The following is a 15191-nucleotide window of genomic DNA, read 5'->3' as shown; positions in this document are numbered from 1 at the left end:
TCATTCAATTTGGTCAATTGCGACAAGGCGTGGGGTAGACACAAACCTATCATGTCAGATGCCACCAGCAAGGACAAGACAATATACCCTGCTCGACAATGCACCAGCACGCAGGGCCACCGTGTTGTCCACCAATGACCTAGTCATCGCCACTGGTCACTCCAACCACTTCTACGATTTCCAAACATTTACAGCGAGGGCTGGGTTTCTGAAGAGTTGCCACGACTACTGATATGCACGTTCTGTCTTCTCGCCTGGCTCAAAAAATGCACTCACATCCTTCGAACGCTGGATTAACCACTCCATTCTTCTTGTTGGGCTCAGTGCAACATAGTTGCAGCCAACCGAATATCCCAGTCCGATCTCGGATCCCAAGGCGTTTGGAACAAAGCCGTTCTCCTCCGCGAATAGATTTGACGCGTCGGGTCGGAATCATCCTACACCTCACCAAACAGGTCTTGATCAAATTGTCTTATCCGACAGCCTTTGGCTCAATGCGCTCCAGAGTTACCCGGACTGGGGGCGTAGGCCTCCCTTCGAAGGGGCGTCGCTTTTGGAGCCCACACTCGAAAAGCTGCTGCTTCAGCTGCGCTTGCTTTTCCCACGAGAATCATGACCTGCTTACTTTTGCGGCTGCGCGCGGATTTCCCGGAAGCACTTTTGCCCACACCGTCATCGACTGCACAAGCCTCGGGATCCAGACCATTGACTTCGATGTCGGATCATCCGTAGTGCCACCAATCGTGTCAAGCATGCCTTCAACTGCATCGATTCCGCTTTCGCCCCCTGTCCTTGAGGCGCATGTGACGGCTCCACTACAGATACAGATACCAGGATGCGATACGCCTGCTGCGGTTGCTCATCCGTTACCATGACCAGGAGCGCGGCTCTACTTTTAGCGAAACCGCTTCCCTTGCCCATCAGCACTTTTGGCTACCCCTGTCAGCAGCGGCACGGGTCCCAAATCCCATCGCAGCTCAGGGAACTTGGTGCACCGTTGTAATTCGATTTAAACGTTAACGTTCCTCCTTGTCTCGTTCTTCGCGTCTGCTTTGCGTTTCATCCGCCTTCCCGTCATGTACTCGCATGTGCGAGTCCGATCATTGTTTGTACTCTGCTGCCCAATTGGATACCTGACCGCGCTACCCTATTGTCTCAATCCGCGAAGAAGCGGCAGTTCAGTCGATGAGATGTAGGCAAGCCATGCCGCACGTTTGAAAGATAAGATCTGGCTATGCCCAAGATGTTGCACTAATGTACAGATTGCTTGAGAGGGATGGTGCGTCGCTCATGACTCAAGACGTCTCGCGCTTGGGTAGCTCCGCGAGTGCTGCGGCAAAGTCCTGCAGCACAGAAGAACAGAGCAGGTGAGCCAAGGAGGGGTCGCTCCTCCCAGGCAATGGAACCGCTCACTGGGTTATCCGGGTCGAATTGCATGCCCATTTCGTAGGCCTCCTTTGCTTCTTTGAACCTTCCAAGCCCCGCGAGTGCCTTTCCTTTCCTGAAGTACCCTTTTGCCCACGGCTTCTTGAGATTGATGACCGCGTCGGCGTCACACAGTGCGCCGATCCAGTCTTCAACTGCTGCAAGCGCCGCTGAGCGGTTCGCCAAGACTGCTGCCAACTCCTCGCGCGCGATCTGATTCGACTCCCACAACGGTCTTGACGCTGCCACGTCGACGGCAAGCGTGTACATCTTGATCGCCTCCACCATGTCCTTCTTCTTGAATGCCGCATTGCCGTCTTCCCGGGCCTTGTTGACCGCCATGCTGCGCTGCGGGAGTACTACGTTCGGCGGGGGTGGGAACGCGATCTGCGGCGGCAATGCTTTGAGGGACCGGCTGAGAGCGTTGAGGAGGGTCATATCGTGGGTGGGGGACATGAGAATATCTGTGTTCGGATCGATGCAGAGCGGTACCTGCTTGAAGGTCGCATCGGAAAGAGCCATCTGTTCTTCTGTTGGTGCTGGCGGCACTGGCGGTGCATCCATATCCTGTGGAGCCGCCATCTTACGCTCACGTCGATCGATTCCAAGGCGAGCGCTTCTTCCGAGGTTGCAGGCGTAATCAGTTGACAAACGAGCGACAACAAGTGATGATGATGCACATCCTCGAGCTGGAAGATGTTGCCCTCAAGTCAGCACATGTCCGTCAAAACGCTCCATGGGTAAAGCGTGATGAACGAGAGTCGAGGCGATGCCGCGGAAGCGAACGGGGATGCTGTGGAGAGACTCTCGGGAGGCGGAACCAAGTTGGTGCATTAGTTACTACACAGAAAATACAGTGCTCTGGTGCCAGAAACACCAATATTATATACATTATTAGGTCATCCATCGTGAGCACACTGGGATCACCAGCTGCAATACAGAACGCACTCAGAGCGACGACGACGATAGCTGGACCTCTCTTGTAAGGAGCAGATCAGGTCGTGGCACTCGCTCATCAGCAAGCACTATCGCATGCGTTGCGAGAAAATCTGCGCCATGTCAGAAGATGTAGACGAAAGACCAAGTCCCTCGAAGCTCGCCGTACCGCCGACTCTTGACGCTTCACTGCAGACTCCCCTCTCCGCCGGCCAGTCCTTTCAACGAGCAGATGCATCGAGTCTATTAGAAGACGGAGACGAACTCGCTGTACAGATGACTCAGGAGGATGCTGCCCCAAGCAAATCTGTCAATCTGGCTCCTGCCTTCATTGGGGCTCCATGCGATGACCCGTCTGCTCAAAGCACATCATCAATTCAGGCCGACGAGCCACCGGCGGCAGGTTCCGCAAACATTGGCCGGACAAGTACGGTACCTTCCGTAGATCAGCTTTATGATCGAGGAACCCAGAGAGCGAACCCTCTCGAACTTCCCGGCATATCGGTTCCTGCACTCGCCCATCCTTCTCTCTTCATGGAGCTGCCCACGGTAAGTGCCATTGGTGACCGTGAACCCAAACGTGATATTTAAGCTCCCGTGCTTGTGTTTGCGCTCCAACTTCTTCGACCTGCAGTCGGATGCCATCGGTGCTCTCCTTGCAAAACATATTGCACCTAACCTGCGTCCTTCGCGCGACCTCAGCGGCCGCTGGCCACCTGGGGAGATAGCGAGCCTACCCACGGCGATTCACACCAATTCCTGGCGGCGCGTTGCTCAATCTGCGCGGTCGCATATCATCGCTTTCGGCGCCGCCATGATGGAAGGCAGAGGTGGCGCAGCAGAGATATTAGTATGGTGGAACGTACGGCTGCATGCGTTGTGGAGGCTCAGACTCCATGCCCAAGTCAGTAGAGAAATCGAGGCGCTATGGGGCGTGCTGGAAAATACAGTAATATCGAGCGACGCTTCCGCTCCTTCGCCAGAGCAACCTGACGGCCTTGAAGGGCAACGCACTCGTCCACAGCAAAGAACCCTCGTTGACTCTCCGATCGTTCCATTCGCACTACAAGTGCTGCGTGCGAAACAGCCACGTCTGCATGGTGAGCACGCTATTGCACTCGACCGATGTAGCGCGCTCTTGCGTAAATGTCAGGGGACTGCGAGGCGCTTTGCTACAGCCGCTGAAAAGTGTGAAGGAGATGCACGGACTACGTGCCAGAAGTGTCAAGTAATGTGGAACGACAGGGCCTCGAGAGTAACTTTGATCACTGCAAGTCTTTTGGTCGAGATCAAGGTAAGCAAGACTGCCTGCATTCTTTCCGCAGCTCGTCTTGGCATTACTCTGAAAAATTTTGCTCTATGCCGCCAGGACTACCGCTCAGCCATCAACGTTCTGGCACCGCTCCTGAGCTCAGCGAGCCCGGCTTCTCAAGATCCCTACTTTCTCTCTGGCATCGGCCGGATGTACTTGCAATGCGGCATGCTCCAGTTCGCTCGCCAGACATTCCAACGATGCAGCAAAGTAGCACAAGATAGCCTAAGCAAAGTTGACACTGTACCACCACGTCTCATGGAAGAGGACAGCGCCGCAGCACCAGCCATGAAACGAGCGACCCAGCTGCGCGCGATGCTCGCGACGGATCAAGCACTACTACATGTGGCGCATGGAGAGTTTAAGCAAGCTGAAGAAGCCTTACGACCACTTTTTCCCTCAGACTGGCGCTTGGCAGGACAGCACAATCTCGACCTTGCCAACCAGCTATCCAATCTCGCTGTCATCCTCTTCTACCAAGGGCAATTGGAGGAGCCCGTCGAGATGCTCGAGACTCTGCTACGTGATGGACCCTCTGCGATCAGCACCACCGATTCTCTTATCTTCAACTTGGTCACCTTCCATGAGCTGGGGAGGGACGACTCCATCATGGACAAGCGACGGATCCTTCTTGAAGTCGCACAGTGGGCAGGCGAAGGGATCAGCACTTCAGCCCTCAAATTAGCTTAGAATTGCAGACGCGTCGCTCATGTAGCGTCGCCTCAAAGCATGAGAACGATTGCCATACGAATGCACCATGCATCTTGTAGATTCATGTCATGCCGAAGTCCACTCTGCATAGTGTGCGTCTCGACTCATGAGTGGGGGCCTGAGCATAGTCTAAGTAACGAAGAAGCAAGCCGCCAGTTTCACGACCAGTCAGCAGCTCAATCAAGATTGGATGACTTGACATCATTCCTATCGCCGTTTGTTAGGGTTGTTATTAGCAACAGTCGATAAAAGGTCGCACGACACAGAAAAATCGTAGTTATCTCTTTCAGCGCAGAGACACCATAGTGTACATGTGACCGAAGCGCAAAGGACCAGCCGCTTATTTCAGTGGGATAAAGCGAGCCGCTGTTGCGCCGAGGCCTGGACGGTTGTGAACGCACGGCGAGTACCTTTAATTTGAACAGGTTGAGAGCATTAAATGGAGTCACATCGCCAGAAGACACCGATACAAAATGACTCACGTGATAGCAAACTCTCCGAGGTAGTGAGCGCACATCTCGGGCTTGATCTCGACAGTGACGAAGCTCTTGCCGTTGTAGACGCCAATGACGCTGCCGATCATCTCTGGGACGACAAGCATGTTCCGCAGATGAGTCTTGACAATTGCCGGCTTCTCGTTGGGGGCAGCCTCCTTCTTGGCCTTGCGGAGCTTCTTGATGAGGCCCATTGGCTTGCGCTTCAGACCCCGCTGGAAGCGTCTGCGTGCACGAGCGTGCACAATGCCCATGAAGTCCTCATTGGAAAGGTCGAGGAGCTTGTCGAGCTCAATGCCGCGGTAAGAGAACTTGCGGAAAGTCCTCTTGCGCTTGAGCTCAGCGGCCGCTGCTGGGTCGTAGTCATCCCTACAAGTGGCAAGACACGTCAGTCTCAAGTCATATGGCTCTATTTCTGGCGCGCCGACGAAGTCTCAACCCAGAATTCCCTCCTCACTCCGACTTTTCTGCCATCTGCATCGCTATGCCGCGAGGTAGAGCTGACAGCGTTGCAACGCAAAACAATGATCACCATGCGGCGCAATGCTTCACATTTGGCGAGTGCAATCTGCAACTATTCTCTTCAAATTGTGCCCTTCCGCAAGCAAACCCCATACAGGTCTTCCTGAACTCCCCGAGCGTTGACCAGGCTTCTGACGGGTCGATATGGCCGCAAGATGTGCCTTGTCGATGAAAGATGCATCCAGATCCAGTCCCACAAGCCAAGGGAAGTAGAAGCGCAGCATCCTTTCTATGCGCCATTCTCCATCCATCCCATCCCTCTCCGCGCGGCCAGTTGGATGGGCATGCTGCCGCCTGGTAACGCTCCTCTCTGCGTCCTCACAGGACAAAGCGTTGTTCGCTCGTTGTAATACCCACATGATTGCTGCTGGTGTCTGGACTTGCCGGTGATCACTAGATGGCGAATGCAGTCAAGCAAGGAAAGAAGAATGGGGAGAGGATGATGAATGCCACAAGTCACAGTGAATGCCGGACGGGTGTCGGTGTCGGTGTTGGTGGGTGGAAGGTGAGCGTGAGCGGGAAAGCGGCGCCATTGGCTCTAATTCCGGGGAGATTGCAAAGTGGGCGCAATCAATCCGCAGCATTATGGAAGCTGGCCCTGTTCCGCTGCTGTCGGGGCGCTGCATCGTTTTGGACATTGAAAGTTGCAAGGTATGCACCCAACTTCCGTCCGTTGCACACGCACGCATTCGTCAAGCAAAATTGCCGTTTAGGTGAGTCCTATTCGCGACGCCGTAATTCTGCTATTTCTGAATAAGACACCTGATTTCTCGGTCTTGATCTCTGCTTCTAGTCTGCAAGTCTTCGGTTACCGATCAAAGCTCATCGAGCGGATTTGCTGCTGGCTTTTAACGTCAATCCACAACATTTTTTAACGTCAATATGAAGCACATCGCCGCTTACCTCCTCCTCCAGCTTGGTGGTAACGGGAGCCCTTCGGCCTCGGACATCAAGGAGCTCCTCGACACTGTCGGTATCGGGGCTGACACTGAGCGTGTCGAGAAGCTGATCAGCGAGCTCGAGGGCAAGAACATTGCTGAGGTGGGTGTTATTCAAAAGCTCTTCCCAGAGTCGATTTTGACTCCAATTTGGACGCTTCCCCATTTACTGACTGAATTTCATCGTGATACCCTGCTTTTCCAATACAACACAACAGCTCATCACTGAGGGTGCTTCCAAGCTTGCATCCGTCCCATCTGGTGGTGTTGCTGCCTCTGCTGGCGCTGCCCCGGCTGCCGCCGCTGGTGCTGGTGCTGCTGAGGAGAAGAAGGAGGAGAAGAAGGAGGAGGAGAAGGAGGAGTCCGACGACGACATGGGCTTCGGTCTCTTCGACTAAGTGTCTCGCATACTACCTTCCTTCAGCATCCCTGCACACCGGTGCAACCTTAATGGCACTAGCAGGACATGTGATTTGGGCTCGCTTCATTGGCTCTTTGTCAGAGCTTGTAAGACTCAGCTGCAACAATGCGATCTCTGCTTCTAGTGCCTCAAAAATTACAAAAGTTTGTTACATTTGCTGCGCTACCTCTACGCCTGTGCCCATATTGAGGGGGATTCTCGTGGCAAGTCGACATTTGAGATGGAGAGCGGAAGAGGTGAAAGATGAAGATCCGAAGCGAGGGTAACACGAAGCTTAATGACGAAGGGATGGAGGAGCAGCTATGCTTTGAGGGATTGCTGATGAATGACTGCGTGCCTATGCTCGCGCACGTGGCGAGCTCTAATTACAAACATGCTTAATCGTAGCATGATCCTGATCACGTGCCAGTACGACAGCGACGCTTCCTAGCATTCTCCGAACATCATGATGGTCGACGTCATGTGTATCTTCCACCTCACCCCATCGTTCGATCTGGCTTCTAACCTCCACCTCGGCTGCCCTGCTTGCTCCCTCAACGTCCAGGCGGCCCTCGACAAGCGCTAGTGCGATGAGGAAGGATTTACTCGTCATGACTGCTCGTTCGAATGCGGCAAGTTGGAGGGGTGAGAGCGTGGAGATATGCTCCAGTAGCCGCTGCTTGGTTGCCGAGTCTTGTGCAGTTGAGATCGTAATTCCATCGTAAAGCTTGATTTCAACGCCGAACCGTTCCTTGACCCATGCCAGGATCGGTTCCCAGTGCTCTTTCTGCAAGCGCACAAGAACGGGGGGCTTTGATTCGTGGAAACAGATGGTGTCTGTTTCGAGGTAGCGTAGAAGGTCTTTGCAAACCGCTTCACGCTGTGAGGGGCTGGCCATGCCATCTAACGCGCGTGCAGCGAGCGAGGTCTGAAGGACAGAATATAAGCAGCGTGCCCGAGGTATTTCAACATGTGCTTGAGGCCCCAAGGACAGTTTAGCCACTAGGCTCACCAATGGAAGGGCATGCGGCCTTAGCACGCGATCCTGTTCGTCCCACTCCTGAGCGATCAGGGCTGCAAGCAGGGGCCTGTCCACAGGGATTTTCAACAGCGAGCCGGCAGGGGTCTTCAACGAGCGTGAGTCAAGTTGTACCACCAGGGGCTCATCTTGTTCTTGCGCGTTGTTGCCTTTGTTTCGAGCGACTGTGACTTCTTTCCAAAACCGCCGCATGCTTCGTTCTGCCTGACTCGTGGCCGAATCCTTGAGTTTGGCGGTCACATCGTCAGACACCTTGCTGGTGACAGTGCCTCGATCAAGGGCAGCACATGATTGTGAAAAGACGCGATGCTGAAGAGCACGTGGTCTTGACCTTATCGCATACGACAGTTGACCAGGAAGGTCAGAAGCCGAGAAGACAGACGTGGGTACAAAGCCTGTACGACCGGTTCTCAAGCTGGAGAAGCAACAGCACCTCCTGAGTGCAGCAGGGGTAGACATTCTGCAACTCAAATTCGTTTGCTCAAACACAATGTAGAGGCTCGTATGGACATACCCGCTCTTGAAGGTGAGCACGAGAGATCGAGACGTGCGAGCGAAGAGAGAGTGGCCTGCGAGTCTGTGATGCAACCAGTTTCGGAGGCACCGAGTTGTCCTCCAAAACATCCATCGCGTCGCCACACTCATTGATATCGCATGTTAGCATGTGTGCTCCCGATGGTGCATCACGCTGCACGAATTGATCCCATTCATGGACGCAGTACTGTAAAGGCACTTCCGGCAGACATAGTGTACAGACGCATGCGCTCATAAGGTGGTGACTGGAGGTTCTCACAAGCAGAAGTTCAGTAAGCACTTAGGGCAAAGTACTGTGTACCAGCCTATTCTTTCGGCCATGGTCGAGGCGCCGCGGACGACAGTGCTGGTCGGCGAGCTGGGCGAGCACTCTTCTCTGGTAGAGGCACTTTATTGGCTGCGCGTCCTCCAGCCTGCCGTGCTCCTACTCGTACTCTTGCTATCGGTCGTTCTCGGCCCTAGTCGTAGATTCTTCGGCTCAGCCTTTCGCCGTGATCGGTACGCTCAGCTCACCTTCAATGACGAGGAGGCTCCCGAAGCTGGCTCAGCACTTGCCGATCAAGATGAAACGCCGCAACCCACGCCAGTGATAGTTCCTGTTCGCTCACGGAGACGACTCTTGACGCAATATGCGCTCCTTGGACTGGCAACAACTTATCTATCATCAGGAGTTCTCATCGTTCTCAGGGCCGTTCTCCCCAATTACTCTGACCCGGGTCACCAGCATGTCTGGACACCGGACTTGCTCCTGTGGCGAGGCTCGCACCTCCAAGCCGTTGGCGGAACGCTCGCATGGGCGGGTATCGCGCTGGCGTTGTTGCTGGAGGAGCGCTCCCGTGGCATGAAAGGCTCTTATGGTCGAGGGAAAGCAGCATGGTCGATCCTGTTTGGCATGGCAGTCGATATTGCGGTGTTCGTGCTGTACTTTGTCATCAAAGGAGGAGGACGCATGCTGCCAGACACGAACGCCTGGACGATCGTCCAGCTATGCATCATAGTCAGCCGCTTCATCCTGCTCTACCCGGCGCTCTTCATCGCGCTCTGCTGGGACCAGGTCAAGTTTGTCCGCGCTACCGAGATTGCATCCCAGCAATCTGGACAGCAGAATGTTGATCCGTCCGAGAGAAACTCGCTGCTGAACCCACGCTCCGCAGCGCTCACAACGAACTATGGCGCAGCAGGTCCATCTTCGTCGGCTTCGTCTGCTGACAGCACCAAGAACGGTAGCAGCAAACCCAATGACGGTCGCACTGCTGGCCAAACTGATCTCGGGCTCTCTGTCGCCGCGACGCCGCCACCCCCGACGCTTCGTGTCTTCATTCAGCGCGTCACCAAGCTCTTCCCCTACCTCTGGCCGTCAAAATCGCCTCGTCTACAAGCTCTTGCCTTGCTTTGTGCAGTCGTGCTGCTCATCGCACGCTTCGTCAATTTGCTTGTGCCGCTTACACTCGGCGCGATCGTCGAGGATTTGGGCATGGGTGTGGCCCCATGGTGGCACATTGGGCTTTTCACCCTGCTCAAGCTATTCCAGGGAGGATCCGGATTCCTCCGCTTTGTGCAATCTCAGGCATGGATCCCGGTCATGCAGTACAGCGATAGAATGATGAGCATGATGGCCTTCGAGCACCTGCTTAATTTGTCGGTGAGTAGGTCTTGAGGCGGCAGGAAGGGCAGCATAAATTCTGATCCTCACGTCTTAAACGTTCAGATGGCGTTTCATACGAAGAGGAAAACTGGAGAGGTTCTCCGCATTCTTGATCGTGGCGCCGCGATCAACAATCTTTTCGAGTATTTGTGCGTCACGAAAGGCGTTCCGGTCCCGCCGTCTGTACAATTTGTTCTGACAACTTGCTGATTTGCTCGCCTGCAGGTTCTTCCAGCTCGTGCCAATCTTCATTGACCTGCTCGTTGCAATCACCTACTTGACACGTGCATTCTCGTGGCGGATCGGCCTGACGTTATTCATCATCATGTACGCCTACGTTTGGGTTTCTGTCAAGCTCACCGCATGGCGGACGGACTTACGCAGGCGGATGAACAATCTCGACTCCGTCTCCCGTGCGCTTCACACTGACGTTTTGCTAAACTGGGAAAGCGTCAAGTGCTTTGGAAATGAGGAGTTCGAGGCGGGTCGGTACCGCGACTCTCTGATCGAGTACCAGAAAGCGGCATACCAGGTGCAAGCCAGTCTCAATGTCCTGAACTTGACGCAGAACACCATCATTTGCGTGGGAACCCTCATCACAACTTTGATGGTGGCGTCATCGGTCGTGCGCGGCCAGACAACGCCTTCTCAATTCGTCGTATTTATCACGTACCTGCAGCAAGTCTACAGTCCTCTCAACATGCTCGGCACACTGTACCGAGTTGTACAACAAAACTTCATTGACACGGACAAGCTGATGGGTCTCCTGGATGAACAGGCAGAAATCAAGGACGAACCTGATGCAAAGGAACTCGTCGTCACAGAGGGTGTCATCGAGTTCCGAGATGTGCACTTTGCGTACGAGTCTGGCAAGGTCCAAGCACTCCGGGGGCTGAACATGATGCTTGACGCCAAGTCCGCCTGCGCCGTCGTCGGCGAATCGGGCGCGGGAAAGTCGACCATCCTTCGCTTGCTGTTGCGCTTCTACGCCCCTCAAAGCGGCACGATCTACATTGACGGTCAGGATATTTCCAAGGTCACGCAGAAGAGCCTGCGCAAGGCGATCGGCATCGTTCCACAAGATTCATCGTTGTTCAACTCGAGCATTCGCACCAACATCCTTTATGGCCGTGTCGATGCCACAGATGAAGAGCTCGAGCAAGCTGCAAAGGCTGCCCAGATCTGGGATAAGATTCAAAGCTTTCCAGATGGGATGAACACCGTTGTCGGGGAGCGTGGTGTTCGCTTGAGTGGTGGTGAACGGCAGCGCATGGCAATCGCACGCGCATTTTTGAGAGGATCGTGAGTTTCAGTGAATCGAGTTGCTAATGATTTGAATAACAATTCAGGTGTTAATTGCCTTCGCGCATGTTTCCTACTGCCAGACCGCTACTCCTGCTCGACGAGGCATCTTCTTCTCTAGACTCAGCAACAGAACGGTCGCTACAAGAAGCGTTGAAAACTCTCTTGCAAGGCCGCACGAGCTTGACGATCGCGCACCGACTCTCTACCATCATCAACTCGGATGTCATCAATGTCATCTCGAACGGCCGCCTCGTGGAAAGTGGAACGCACGAGGAGCTCATCGTCAAAGAAGAAGGCACGTATCGGCAGCTTTGGTTGAAGCAAGTGCAGACTCAGAAAGAAGCAGAGGCAGCGGCGGCTGCCGCTGCCCAAGTCAAGGCAGAGGCAGAGCTTGAACCGTTGACAAGTAACCCGACGTCTCCGAAGTCGCCCTTCGCGGCAGCCGCCGTGCAGGAAGCCCAAGCAGCATCGAGCCGGTCCAAAGTCTTAAAATCACTGTCCCCGCCGATGGACTTGGCTAGCGGTACGGTGCCCCCTGCACAAGTAAATGACGTGTCAAACGATTTTCCCGCTCCGAAGGGGACTTCCGCAAGAAATGACGGTCCCGTAAGCAGGGGAAGACGTAGCGAAGATTTGAAGGAAGACACCATCAAGGCAGTAACATCTCCAGCACCAGCGCCTGTTGGTCAGTCAAAAGGTTCTTCAGCCGATTCTGTCGCCTTCCCACGGACTTTAGAAGAAGCTGCGGGAAAGAAGCACCCAAACAGCCAGTTCGTCGATGGCCAGCCAGCGCCTTCTGGCGCCGAGGTGGATCTGGAGAGAGGCAACACGAGCGTGGACATCCAATCAAGCATATCTACGCGCTCCTTCAGGAAGCGAATCAGCAGCCTAATCAAAGGCCAACCGCACTCGGTGCAAGACGCCAGCAACAGCGGATCCGTTGGCGATCACCCTGGCCACTCATCGCAAGGGACGCTGGACTCGTCTGCACCGACAGGTTCTACATTTACTGCGGGAAGAGGAGCGAGTTCTCGGCGTAAGAATGACAAGCGAAAGGTAAGCACAGCTGCTTTGGCGTGGCTTTTTTCGAGTTTGTCGCTGAACCATTTATTTTGCAGGGAAAGGGAAAGAGCAAGCGGTGATGCGATGTGCCTTGAATCTGTTCGGCATCGGCGAAGCCGTCGACGAAGCGTCCATGAACGCGAAGACTGTGCCATTGTAATTTGCTATCATGATTCTCCTATGGTGTTCTGCTACTTTTTCGCCGCTGTCGCCCCTTCCTCATCCTTGGGCGTGTAGCCCCTCTCGACGACCTCGACGAGCGCGGCCCTACGCACCCACCTCCTGCGACGCGTGTATCTGCCAAGTCCAGCCTTCTTGCTCATCTTGTCCCATGCATTGTCACCGTACTGCCATCCATCAGGATCGACGTTCAGCGTATCCGCACCGCTACCGTCTTCACCCGCGCTGCCGGTGAAGGTGGACAGCGCATCGAGCGTCTGGGCGCTGCTGCCAGCGTTGGCCGCCTTGGTCGGGGATGTGGGCGGGCTGCCTGCGGGGCCGGCGCCGCCAGACCTGCCAAAGCGCCCGCGGAGACTCTCGCTCCAGTTGGACGTGAGGCTGGCGGACAGCGAGGCACTGTTGGGAGACGCGATACCCTCGGCAGCGGTGATGAACCCTGCGCCAGCGACGGTCCACTCTGGGTCGATCCACTGCCACTTGACGAGGCGCCGTGTGTGCGCGCGCGGATTCGCCGTTGTCGGCGTCGGCGTCAGCGTTAGTTTCGCAGGCGGTAAAGAGAAGGATGGAGGAGGTGAGACGGGGTTGTTCTGCTCGTCTGCCCTGTTGTGCGCAGGCGCAAAGGCGGAAATGGAAAGAGGTGAAGCGAGGAGCGTCAGAAAGAGTGACCATCGGGGAACCATGAAAGGCCCATGCCCGGCCGACTCACCAGCTCGGTCGCTCCTGTGGTAAGAGCGCAGCCGTCCAGTCGAGACCGACCCACCATCTCTGATTCTCAAAGATGGAGAACTGATATACGACATCCTCGTGCCGCTCGATCTTCTTCTCCGCACCGTTGGTACCGGCCGCCGCCGTTCCCGCCATTGCCACCGCATCTGTCGTCGCCAACTCGGCGGTGCGCAACTGCGGTGTCGGCAGCGGACTGGTGGAAATCTGGAATGGGTCGAGCTCCAGGCCGCCTTCTCCAGCCGCCGCCGCACCACCGGGGCCAGAGCCAACAACAGCGGCAGCTGCTGTTGCGACGTGCGTGCGCGCGCTCGCCGCGCCGAAGAGAATGTCGTGCAAGTGGTAGAAGCGCATCCGGTCGCGGCCGTGCTCATCAGTGTACGCCCAGTGGCCGAATGTCAGCGCGTGCAGCGCGCGGCGCGCAAGGAAGCGGACGAGCGCGGAGCGCCAGAGCGCGTGGCGCAGCAGTGCGGCACAGGGAGAAGACCAGGTGAGGAGGAGCGTGCCGAGCCAGAAGAAGGCAGAGGAGATGGTGAGCGAGAAGAAGGGGTATGGCGGCGCGAGCGGGATGATGAATGCTGCGCGTGCCGCGGACGATGACGCGGAACCGCTGCTGAAACGAACGGCGACATACTGCGCGATGCGGAGCGAGTGCAAGCTGGCGATGTGGAGCAGCTCGGCGAGGCGCTGCGAGAGCGGATGCGTGGCGAGCGCATGCCAGTGCTGCTGTGCGTGGAGCGCGGCGGCGTCGGCGCGCGCGAGCAGCGCAGCACCCGTGGAGTCCTGGCTGAGCAGACCGCGCGCGAGCAACTCGGTGTTCAGCAGCAGCATGCGGCCGAGGCACCACCCACGCGCCACCGCGGCGCCGAGCAGGCTCCAGATGCTGCTGCCGGGGAGGACGAGGATACGGGCGCGCGGCAGGCCAAGCTGCTCCCACGGCAGGAAGCAGAGCAGGTAAAACGGGTACGTCACGAGCAGGAACGAAATGGTCGCCAGCGTGGCTGACGGGTCGGACCAGTCGAGCAGCGACTTGATCGGACGCAGGAGCAGGTTGAATGCGCTCCCAAAGAAGTCTGCCAGCTCTTCCACCTGCCGGATCGTCTCGCTGATCGTACCGGCGTTGTGCACGCGGAGCTCGCGGCTTCCGTGGGTGGCGGAGGCGAAGCTGACCGAGTCGCCGCCGACGACACCGTTGATGCTTGCCTGTCCGCGCTCGCTCCCGGCCTTGTTCGCACGACGCCGCAACGGCGCAACATGCAGGCGGAGGTAGTACCACGCGATCGCTGCGAGCGGGAGCGCCTGGGGAGCGTAGCGGAGGACGGGGTAGGCGTACGTGCACACGGCCCACCAGGCAATGAGTAAGAGGATACTGGCGGAGGACGTGTGCGGACCGGCGGTCCAGCTGCCGAGGCGGATGAGCACGGTGAGCGCGTGAATGACCGGTGCGAGCAGTGCCAACAGATGCAGCACCTGCGGCGGGACGGACGAAAGGATCTCAATGTCGGTCAGCGGGCGCTTCAGGTCGGCCTTTTCGCCGTGTTCCCTGCCGGCGCTGACAGGGTAGGAGAAGGAGGAGAGAGAGGCGGCGCTACCGAATGCGGGGTTGTTGGGGAGGCGATGCAGCGTTGCGCCGAGGGCCGGAGGTGCGGTCTGCGGTAAGGTCTGCGACGAGAGCCGCCGGGCGGTGCTCGCAGAGTCGTCTTTGCCGTGTGCAGCAGCGAGCTGCTCGCTGTCGCCAGCGGTTTGCGTTGCGGAGGCCATCCTTCCTTTGCGTGGCTCCAGCACTGTGTTATTCTCGACGTCCAACTGCCAATGACCATGAAGATGAGGACAAAGTGCGGCGACCGAGTGCTGCTGGCGGATCAAGCACACACTCACTGCATGGGACGACGGCTCCCTGTGGGCCTCTGATTAGCGAGATGTGTGCTCGGGTCTGATGAATGTCCAAGATTTGGTCGCTCGCAT

At 56.3% G+C, this 15191-nt stretch overlaps 8 protein-coding genes across 8 annotated transcripts; 4 read left to right on the top strand and 4 right to left on the bottom strand.

Moving 5' to 3' along the window:
* The first annotated feature begins 119 nt into the window (after positions 1 to 119).
* Positions 120 to 1063, top strand: K437DRAFT_96185 (uncharacterized protein). The gene has a single exon (XM_013390624.1). The coding sequence runs from the start codon at positions 234 to 236 to the stop codon at positions 873 to 875; it is 642 nt and encodes a 213-aa protein (XP_013246078.1). The 5' UTR covers positions 120 to 233; the 3' UTR covers positions 876 to 1063.
* A 232-nt stretch (positions 1064 to 1295) lies between these two features.
* Positions 1296 to 1989, bottom strand: K437DRAFT_277219 (TPR-like protein; the record flags this gene model as incomplete). The annotated part of the gene is made up of 2 exons (XM_013390623.1): positions 1296 to 1343; positions 1414 to 1989. The coding sequence occupies 2 exons, from the start codon at positions 1987 to 1989 to the stop codon at positions 1296 to 1298; spliced, it is 624 nt and encodes a 207-aa protein (XP_013246077.1).
* A 377-nt stretch (positions 1990 to 2366) lies between these two features.
* On the top strand, positions 2367 to 4530 carry K437DRAFT_292434 (uncharacterized protein). Its single transcript, XM_013390622.1, has 3 exons — positions 2367 to 2910; positions 2996 to 3655; positions 3731 to 4530. The coding sequence occupies exons 1-3, from the start codon at positions 2458 to 2460 to the stop codon at positions 4361 to 4363; spliced, it is 1746 nt and encodes a 581-aa protein (XP_013246076.1). The 5' UTR covers positions 2367 to 2457; the 3' UTR covers positions 4364 to 4530.
* A 154-nt stretch (positions 4531 to 4684) lies between these two features.
* K437DRAFT_271753 (40S ribosomal protein S15) lies at positions 4685 to 5358 on the bottom strand (the record flags this gene model as incomplete). The annotated part of the gene is made up of 3 exons (XM_013390621.1): positions 4685 to 4794; positions 4867 to 5247; positions 5336 to 5358. The coding sequence occupies 3 exons, from the start codon at positions 5356 to 5358 to the stop codon at positions 4725 to 4727; spliced, it is 474 nt and encodes a 157-aa protein (XP_013246075.1). The 3' UTR covers positions 4685 to 4724.
* An 825-nt stretch (positions 5359 to 6183) lies between these two features.
* On the top strand, positions 6184 to 6817 carry K437DRAFT_253249 (ribosomal protein 60S). The gene is made up of 2 exons (XM_013390620.1): positions 6184 to 6441; positions 6557 to 6817. Exons 1-2 carry the CDS (start codon positions 6283 to 6285, stop codon positions 6734 to 6736), a joined length of 339 nt encoding a protein of 112 aa, XP_013246074.1. The 5' UTR covers positions 6184 to 6282; the 3' UTR covers positions 6737 to 6817.
* A 235-nt stretch (positions 6818 to 7052) lies between these two features.
* Positions 7053 to 8287, bottom strand: K437DRAFT_253248 (ATP12-domain-containing protein). Its single transcript, XM_013390619.1, has 2 exons — positions 7751 to 8287; positions 7053 to 7666 (listed from the first exon to the last, which is right to left on the bottom strand). Exons 1-2 carry the CDS (start codon positions 8234 to 8236, stop codon positions 7121 to 7123), a joined length of 1032 nt encoding a protein of 343 aa, XP_013246073.1. The 5' UTR covers positions 8237 to 8287; the 3' UTR covers positions 7053 to 7120.
* Positions 8288 to 8468: 181 nt separating this feature from the next.
* On the top strand, positions 8469 to 12515 carry K437DRAFT_230882 (uncharacterized protein). Its single transcript, XM_013390618.1, has 5 exons — positions 8469 to 9953; positions 10020 to 10105; positions 10182 to 11258; positions 11342 to 12317; positions 12380 to 12515. Exons 1-5 carry the CDS (start codon positions 8631 to 8633, stop codon positions 12401 to 12403), a joined length of 3486 nt encoding a protein of 1161 aa, XP_013246072.1. The 5' UTR covers positions 8469 to 8630; the 3' UTR covers positions 12404 to 12515.
* K437DRAFT_265892 (uncharacterized protein) lies at positions 12515 to 14987 on the bottom strand (the record flags this gene model as incomplete). Its single annotated transcript, XM_013390617.1, has 2 exons — positions 12515 to 13103; positions 13210 to 14987. The coding sequence occupies 2 exons, from the start codon at positions 14985 to 14987 to the stop codon at positions 12515 to 12517; spliced, it is 2367 nt and encodes a 788-aa protein (XP_013246071.1).
* Positions 14988 to 15191: the final 204 nt, after the last annotated feature.

The sequence above is a fragment of the Tilletiaria anomala genome (assembly GCF_000711695.1).
Source record: "Tilletiaria anomala UBC 951 chromosome Unknown K437scaffold_3, whole genome shotgun sequence".
NCBI classification, from domain to species: Eukaryota; Fungi; Basidiomycota; class Exobasidiomycetes; order Georgefischeriales; family Tilletiariaceae; genus Tilletiaria; species Tilletiaria anomala.
Note: the sequence above shows the minus strand (reverse complement) of the source record. Positions and strands in the feature narration are given on the sequence as shown.

What these genes read in the sequence shown, in the direction of transcription:
- K437DRAFT_96185 (XM_013390624.1), top strand. Translation starts at nt 234, where the DNA reads ATGCACGTTCTGTCTTCTCGCCTGGCTCAAAAAATGCACTCACATCCT.
- K437DRAFT_292434 (XM_013390622.1), top strand. Translation starts at nt 2,458, where the DNA reads ATGCGTTGCGAGAAAATCTGCGCCATGTCAGAAGATGTAGACGAAAGA. An exon ending in TCTTCATGGAGCTGCCCACG is followed by an intron (nt 2,911 to 2,995) that starts GTAAGTGCCATT and finishes TTCGACCTGCAG; the next exon opens with TCGGATGCCATCGGTGCTCT. An exon ending in GTCTTTTGGTCGAGATCAAG is followed by an intron (nt 3,656 to 3,730) that starts GTAAGCAAGACT and finishes CTATGCCGCCAG; the next exon opens with GACTACCGCTCAGCCATCAA.
- K437DRAFT_253249 (XM_013390620.1), top strand. Translation starts at nt 6,283, where the DNA reads ATGAAGCACATCGCCGCTTACCTCCTCCTCCAGCTTGGTGGTAACGGG. An exon ending in AGGGCAAGAACATTGCTGAG is followed by an intron (nt 6,442 to 6,556) that starts GTGGGTGTTATT and finishes ACAACACAACAG; the next exon opens with CTCATCACTGAGGGTGCTTC.
- K437DRAFT_253248 (XM_013390619.1), bottom strand. Translation starts at nt 8,236, where the DNA reads ATGTCTACCCCTGCTGCACTCAGGAGGTGCTGTTGCTTCTCCAGCTTG. An exon ending in GGCCGCATGCCCTTCCATTG is followed by an intron (nt 7,667 to 7,750) that starts GTGAGCCTAGTG and finishes TCTGTCCTTCAG; the next exon opens with ACCTCGCTCGCTGCACGCGC.
- K437DRAFT_230882 (XM_013390618.1), top strand. Translation starts at nt 8,631, where the DNA reads ATGGTCGAGGCGCCGCGGACGACAGTGCTGGTCGGCGAGCTGGGCGAG. An exon ending in AGCACCTGCTTAATTTGTCG is followed by an intron (nt 9,954 to 10,019) that starts GTGAGTAGGTCT and finishes TTAAACGTTCAG; the next exon opens with ATGGCGTTTCATACGAAGAG. An exon ending in CGCGCATTTTTGAGAGGATC is followed by an intron (nt 11,259 to 11,341) that starts GTGAGTTTCAGT and finishes TCCTACTGCCAG; the next exon opens with ACCGCTACTCCTGCTCGACG.